This window comes from Hypanus sabinus, unplaced genomic scaffold (genome assembly GCF_030144855.1).
Source record: "Hypanus sabinus isolate sHypSab1 unplaced genomic scaffold, sHypSab1.hap1 scaffold_162, whole genome shotgun sequence".
Classification (NCBI taxonomy): Eukaryota; Metazoa; Chordata; class Chondrichthyes; order Myliobatiformes; family Dasyatidae; genus Hypanus; species Hypanus sabinus.
In genome coordinates, this window is record NW_026779700.1 from 248,095 (window position 1) to 256,363 (window position 8,269).

General features: G+C 44.9%; 1 protein-coding gene across 1 annotated transcript; it reads left to right on the top strand.

The window, feature by feature from the left end:
• Window positions 1-6,429: 6,429 nt before the first annotated feature.
• LOC132387189 (probable G-protein coupled receptor 139) lies at window positions 6,430-8,015 on the top strand. The gene is made up of 2 exons (XM_059959534.1): window positions 6,430-6,496; window positions 7,111-8,015. Exons 1-2 carry the CDS (start codon window positions 6,430-6,432, stop codon window positions 8,013-8,015), a joined length of 972 nt encoding a protein of 323 aa, XP_059815517.1.
• The last annotated feature ends 254 nt before the right edge of the window (window positions 8,016-8,269 follow it).

An 8,269-nucleotide genomic window follows, 5' to 3' on the forward strand; every position in this document is an offset into this window, starting at 1 on the left:
CTGAGGACAATCCCTTTCCATTTTTTGCATAAACCTTTAGTTATTATTAACAATGTCGGATGGGGCTGCGTTGGAATGCCTGATTATGTGACGTCACCGCTGTGGAGAGCTTACGAGTGGATCGACAGCATCATAACCCCCTTATCACCAATCCTGTTCATTTCACTCTGCAATGCTCTGACCGTCAGACATATTATCGCGGCCAATAAAGTTCGCAAGCAATTCCGAAACAATGCAGAGAATTCAAAGGATGATGCAGAGGAGAAGAATCGGAAGAAGTCCATGATTTTACTTTTCACCATTTCGGCCAATTTCATGTTACTATGGATGATATATGTCGTGCATTCTTTGAACTGGCCGGTAACGCCCCTCTTTTCTCAAGGTCGGTTTTTGAGTGACCCAGTGTACATCGCTCAGGAAGTTGGGTTTATGACGCTGCTTCTCAGTACCTGCACAAACATTAACGCAGCGGAAATTCAGAGAGGAGCTGACAAATGGCGTTAAATACATATTTACATTGAACGGGAAAATGTGCAAACTATAGTTAAACAGAGAAACATACTGTGTGTAGGATTCTTTCGTATTGTTAAAAAGTTCGTGTGTAGGCTGGGCAAAATTGAAAGCGCATTGTATACGATGTGATATTTACAATGATGTTGAATTTACGAAATTTAATAGAGAAGGCTGTGCTCTATCAAAATTGTGCAATATATTCTGCATCATCACTCATCTACTTTGTTAGGTCGCCGATATTGCGGGGAAATTGAAAGTGTGTTGAATACCACGTGATATTTTCAATAATGTTAAATTTACTAAATTTGATAGATAATATCCACTTTGCCAAACTCCTACAAGGTGTTGTGCAACATCAGCCTTATCGTCTTAGGGCGATGATATTGCAGATGAAAGGGGAAAAATAAAAACGTGAAACAAGCTGCTGGGTTTGGGATATTGTCCGGGGAGCTGAGAACAAGAGGGGAATCCACACAATGCCGGATGGAGGTAGAGGTTCATTGGAAAATGTTGTGGGGACCGGCTGAAATTTTCTGTTAAAGGTAGAAGTGAATTGCAGAAATTCTATTGGCTGACATAGACGATGACAGTGACATGGGTCATGAGACAAGCAACGTGCGGTCTGCCGGCTGATAGTGGGGAGGTGGGGGTGCAGGTTGTGGTTGGAGAGAGAGATAGAGAGAACAGAAAATTAGGGGAAACGGAGACCATACGAAAATGTTTGATCAAGCTATATTTTATTGGTAAAACTGGCGCCGACGAACCTGGGCCATATTTCATGGTCCAGAACACATTACAAACAAAACAAATGTTCTTGATTATCTGTCACATTCCAGGACCTTCAGCCCACAATGTTGTGACGACCGTTTATCCCACTCTTGAATATACATACCACATAACCCTCTATTTTTCTAAGTTCAATGTGCCTAACCAAGAGCCTCTTAAAAGACCCTGTTGTATCCACCTCTTCCACCTTCACTGGCAGGGCATTCCACGCACCCAGCACTCTCTGGGTGAAAAACTAAACTCCCAAATCCCCCTTGTACCTACTGCCAAACACCCCTCCTGTAAGCCACTTTAGTCCTGGGAAAATGTCTCTGGCTATCCGCATGATCAATGCCTGCCATCATCTTATACCTCTCTATCGAGTCACCTCTCATTTCCATCGCTCCAAGAAGAACAGTTCAAGTTCACTCAGCCTATTCTCATAGGCATGCTCTTCAATCCAGGCAACATCGTTGTAAATCTCCTCTGCACTCTTTCTATAGCATCCACATCCTTCCTGTAGTGAGGTGACGAGAACTGAAGACAAAACATCAAGTGGGGTCGAAGTGAGGTCTTACGTACAAAGCTGTAACATTACCTCGCCCAACACACAATACGCCTTCTCAAAAGCACAGCAGCTTTCAGTGTCCTATGCACATCGACCCCCAGATCTCGGGGATACTCCACACTGTCAAGAGTCTTACGATTATTATTACATTCTGTCTTCAAATTTGACCTACCAAAATAAACAACGTCACACTTATTTGCGTTGAACCCATCTGCCACTTCACAGCCCAGTTCTGCATCCTATCGATGTCCTGCTGTAACATCTGACAACCCTCCAGACTATTCACTGCCATATCTGCTTTCCTGCCTGCACTGTACAATGGGCAACCAAGGCAAAATCTTCTCAACTGTTCCTTTGGCCCCAGCCTCTTGAGGCAAAGCTCCACGCACCTACACTCACTGCCGGCCCACTCCCAGCAATGGCCGCTCCGTTTGCCCCTTCTGTACCTTTATTTAATTCACGGTGCTCTGCTCCCGACGCTGATCAGACCTCTGAAATGTCCAGTTCCCCGCGAATCTTTCCTTTTACACTAGTTTCACCGACCTGCGAGTTACCTCTTTGAAGTGCTCTGCTCCCGACGCTGATTGGTCCTCCGGATGGACGGTATCTCGTTCCAAGGGTTGGAATGACTCGTATATTTTGCTCCTCAACCTCCGCCATCACGAAAGGTAATTTACCACGGAACATATCTTTACCTTTCCCCCAAGCAGCAGACTGGATGAGTGTGTCACCGACACATAATGGAATGTTCTGCGAGCGACTGGCGATCTGGAATTTAGTTACCGGAGATCATCCAGATTATGAGAGTCTCACTGTTTGCAGATCGCAGCTTTCGGAGTAACTAAAGCTGAATTCTATATTGTGCTGTCATTTTGCTTGGTTGGTGGTGATTGATCACCTGCGAATGACACGTGGTGACGGCCACCGTAAACCGGAAATACAGCGAGAATGATGCAAAGGAGTTGGATGTTGCTTTCAAAGCCAAGCGAAGGGAGAGAAACGGAGAGGGACAGAGAGAGATCCGGGAGGAGTGTAGCACACCCAGAGCCGGGATGGAAGGAGTTGGAAAGGAGGAGGAGGATGGAAAGTATCCAAATGGAGTTCAGGATGAGATGAATATCAGGAAAGAGGGGAAATAATAGTGAACGAGTCCGAGGAATGTCCAGGGACAAGGGGCGGGAGACGGATGGTACTGAACGGAAGAGGGACAAGTACTTTGGAAACGGGTGAAACATTCAGGGACGCATTCAAAGTGGTGATATGAAATAGGAAGACCGTGATAAAAGTTTACACTTGACATTTCTGTTGGGTTTAGGGACCCACCAGAAGGACCTACAGCCTCTGGGAGGACAGCGTGAATTAGAAATGTACAGAACTGTTAATAATGGTTTATTAACTTCATGTCCTAAGAAAAGATACACATCAGGAATTGCAACACCATCAAGGCGGGGAACTATAAGGAAAAGTTGGACGCTTGAATTGAAAGAGAGATCAGTATCGCCCACAATAAGCGTGTGACAATATAAAGCTGAAATTTCAGTGTTGATGAAACACTGTTGACGCCAAATATCAAAATATATTCAATATTCCTGGATCATTTGTCTATATTGGCGGCTTGTGCTTTGTGTCCTTGGTCGTTCCCCTCGATTTACCGGCATAATTGCCCCCATAAGGTAAACCAACGGGTAATCCGGAATAATCACTTCTCGAGTGGAAGCTGTTCTGGACAATGTTTGGTGAAACAAGTCCTCCTGCGGCAGTTTCTCCAGGGTCACAAAGAAAATATGACGCAACGCACTAGTTCCCACCATGTTCCTCAGCTGAGGTTTCTATGTCACCTGCATCATCTGCAATCACCCGTGTGTAATTCACTCCTGAATGCAGGAAAGCGGTAATCATCATTAGGACCCTCCCCCTCACCAACACCACCACCCACCGCTACCACCCAGACCGTGCTCCCTTCCCGCTGCGGCCATGAGAAGGTACAGGAGTCTGAGGACTCACACCATCAGGTTCAGGAACAGTTATTACCCCGTCACCATCAATGACTTGATCCAAACGGGATAACTTCACTCAAATTCACTTGCCCCATCACTGAAATGTCCCCACAGTCTATGGACTCACTTTCAAGCAAACGTCATCACACGTTTTCTATATTTACTGATTATTTGTTTATTATAACTTACTATTTTTATATTTGCACAGTTTGTTCTTTTTTGCGCGTTGCTTTAATACACCAGTTGGTACAGTCTCTTATTGAGTCTACAATGGTTACTATTCTATTATGCATTTATTGAGTATGCCCGCAGGAAAATGAACACGCTGATACGTATGTACTTAATAATAAATTTACTTCGAACTCTGAAATTTTGAACGTTGAAATTCTGCCTGTCAACCATGATCATTTCACGATTCATTCTCCTCTCTCTCGCCCTCTCTCTCTCTCTCTCTCTCTCTCTCTCTCTCTCTCTCTCTCTCTCTCCTCTCTCTCTCTCTCTCCATGGCATAAAAACGTTTGTGAATCACTGGGTTAGATTGATTTTGCAGTGGGTTAGAATGTCGGCAGAACATCCTGGGCCGAAGGGCCTGTATTGGCCTCTATTCCATGTTCCCAGTTCTAATTCGGAGCAACAGATGGTGGAAATCCTGCATCGTCAGTCTGACAGATTCCGGTTCTGTGATGTTCTCTTCGCTTTACTGTTTATCTGTGACTAAATATCTGAACTCCGTGCCATCTGAGCTTCACCCGTCCTAAACTGGGAATGATGTTTCCATTGTTATCCTGTAAATTTCCATCAATTCTCCCTCAGGCATCTCCACCCCGCTGAACCTGCTCCTTCCACCATCAACCCACAAGCTGGTAATCCAGAGTAACACACACAAAATGCTGGAGGAACTCAGCAGGTCAGACAGCAATGGTGGGATCTGACGTCATTCCTGATGGAGGGTCTCGGCCCGAAACGTCGGCTCCTTGTTCTTCTCCATAGATGCTGCCTGACCCGCTGAGCTCCACCTGAATTTTGTGTGTGTAACTCCAGCGCACTCTGTCGGACATTTTCAAACGTACTTATCAGTGCAAATTAAATCGTCGGGCCGGTTCAATCCCAATGAGAGCTCCCGCTTGGTTTTGGGTAATTACGCTGACACGGACATGAGTGAGAAGATGAAAGCTCTGTAACTGGGTAACTCCAACAATAGCTCTCACAGGGTATTCACTGGTGCTGAGTGAAGTTTTATTTTCATGGCGTTACATTAATTCAAATCAACGTTGTACACCTATATCCCCCCTGGTTAGGCCACACTTGGAAGGTTAAGCATAGTTCTGGTCGTCTCGTTATGGGCAGGACGCGGAGGAGATTTCCCAGGATGCTTTAATTACAGAGCATGCCGTGTGAGGACAGGTTGAGCGAGCTGTGGCTTCTCTCTTTGGAGCGACGGAGGATGAGAGGTGACGGTTTAGAGGTGTACAATGTGAGAAAAGGCCTGGATGGAGTGGATAGCCAGAGACGATCACCCAGGAGGGAAATGGCCAATATGAAGGTCCATCATTTACGGGGATTGGAGGAAGTTATTGCGGGGAGCCAGAGATGAGTTTTATTACACAGAGAATGACGGGTGCGTTGAAGACCCTGCCAGTAATGGTGTCAGATTCTGATACATTAGAAACATTCAGGAGACCCTAAGATAGGGACATGCATGATAGAAAATGGAGGGTAATGTTTGAAAGAAGAGTTAGATTAGTGTAGATTGGACAGCATCGTGGGCCGAAAGGCGTCGATATTCCATGCTCCAAAAGTTGACATGCCCATCAAATCAAACTTTGTCAATGTGAAGCATTGAATATGTGAGGCATGTTGTCAGTTCGCAGAAATGATCTGTGTGAAGCGCTCAGTTTGTTGGGCGGCCTCATGTCATTCTCAACCCCACGAGTTTGGCGTGGAACAGCAACACAGTGTCAGCTGTATTTAAACCCTGCGTTGTCTGAGGAGCGTTTTCATTGACCAGTCCACCTTTACACCAGGGAAGATGTCATTTATAACAAGAGATGAGTTCGAATGTGAGATCATCGGGTTTTATCCTTTTCCGATATCGGGGAGCTGTCGAGTTTATGCCGGGGAATGAACTCCAATCTGCAGTACAAGAGCTCACTTCATTTTACCAGGTCTCCCCGAGTAAAGAGAAAACCCACTACACTCTGTACCCTAAGGGGCCGGTAGCAAGGAGGTAAATATTTCAGAGGGAAAGGGATGGGGATGCCCACCTCCCTTTGGTCCATTACCTCACCTCTGAGACAAAAGCCTCATTACAACACCAAAGAGTTTAATCAGTTCTGTCGGTACTCTGGGGATTTCCAATTAAATATTACAATCTATTTATATGGCAGCTGATATTTCACCCACTGACACAGTGACTATATTCCATCTTCTTAAGCCTGTTATTTATTTTCATGAGCGATCTGAAGAGCCGGTGTCCCGTGGAGACTGACAGGTGTATAAATTTAGGGTTGAGAGAGACTTCCTCCACTGATTTTCCTTCGGACCGACGGCCGGCTGCTGAAATCCTTTGATCAATTCACTCACAAGATGTTGGAAACTTTTTACCGCATCAAGGATACCTACTACCTGGTCATTCTGGCGATCGCTGTGCCCGGTAAGCAAGATTAATGGTGTGTCATGTTTTACCAAAAGTCAAGAACGTTGTGCACAGCGCTACCATTGATGATACTGAAATACTCCTTTTTGGAAGCTGTTTTACTGAAAATTCCTGTAGATGAAATTATGATTCGAATTGGGTGAAATGCCCTACTGTGTGATGGCAATGAAAAGATCAGTGGGTGGGGGGGTGGTATTATTCTCCAGAATAGACAAATCTTCGAATGGATGTTCGTTGTGATGGCAAATACATTGCACCACGTCCCCAGATGAAATTCTGAAACCTAATCAGGTGATGAACTGCTTCCAATTAAAATATTAATTGCGCTTCTCTTCCGATACACGAGACCTGAGTGTTGAACACTTGTAGAAATCTCCTTTCTGGGTCTAGGATTTCAGTATCCATATAACTTTTGTCCTTTCAATTATTCCGTGTTACATCCTACTGTTGAAGGTTCAAAGTTATGATCAGAAATGTTTTTATCACCATATACCACCTTGAGATTCGTTTTCTTGCAGGCTCTTACAGGAATATTAAGAAATGCAGCATAATTCATCAATATCATGGCAGAGTTCTAATTCAATACCTGTTTTCTCTTCTCTGATGCCCAGTGAACATAGTGGCGATTGCAATCCTGTCCCGGGGGAAGTGCGGCCTCTCCCCGTGCACCACACGCTACCTGGTTGCCATGGCAGCGGCGGATCTGACGGCTGTCGTCACTGCATTCTTTACCCGGATCAAGTACTATTCCTCCAGATCCTACCTGGAGACGTACCCCTTGTGTAGCATTATCTTTGTACTGCAATGTGCTTCCAGAGACTGTTCGGTCTGGCTCACCGTCACCTTCACCTTCGATCGGTTTGTCGCCATTTGTTGTCAGAAGTTAAAAGCCAGCTATTGCACAGGAAGGACCGCGGCCTTGGTTCTGGTGATCACCTGCACTATTATGTGTTTAAAAAATATCCCCTTCTATTTTATTCATATCCCAAGAGAGATAATCGATGTTGTTTTATGGTTTTGTAAGCTAAATCCAGCATATTACACTGAAAACCAGTGGGTGAGCTTTGACCAATTCGACAAGAGTTTAACCCCACTGATTCCATTCGCACTAATTCTGATCCTCAACGCCCTGACGGTCCGGCACATTTTAGCGGCCAGTCGGGTTCGTAAGGGACTGAGGGGTCAGAGAAAGGGGGAGAACTGCAGTGACCCGGAAATGGAAAGCAGGCGGCGATCTGCCATCCTCCTCTTCACCATATCCGGCAGCTTTATCATTTTGTGGTTAGCGACTGTTGTCAATTTCTTCAAGTATAACGTCGGAGGGACAGATCCCAATAATTACACCGATTCTGAGTTTATCTTAAAAGCACTTGGATACATGTTACAGAACCTGAGTCTGTGCACGAACACATTTATATATGGAGTAACACAGTCTAAGTTCAGAGAGCAGTTCATAGCCGCAGTTAAATGGCCGGTGATCACAATTGTACGCTTAATCAGGAGACAAAACAACTGACGGCAGCCAGGGTTTATTCTCAATGGCTCCAGACTATGATGTGATATTTCACACCTGATATTGTGATCTCTCACTGAAAATAATTCCGATAGCGGACGAGAATGTTAATTCAACAGAGGCCATACTGTTCGATCGACAATTTCGCTGTTTATGCTTTGGAGCAGTCACATTTCAAGATCCATGATTCAAGTTTAACGATTGAATAATGTCATTCTCTGTAGAGAAGTGTGAGGAGAACAAAGTGTTTGTTGCTT

Coding starts and splice junctions, on each gene's coding strand:
- LOC132387189 (XM_059959534.1), top strand. CDS start 6,430: ATGTTGGAAACTTTTTACCGCATCAAGGATACCTACTACCTGGTCATT. Junction 6,497..7,110: donor TCTGGCGATCGCTGTGCCCG/GTAAGCAAGATT, acceptor TCTGATGCCCAG/TGAACATAGTGGCGATTGCA.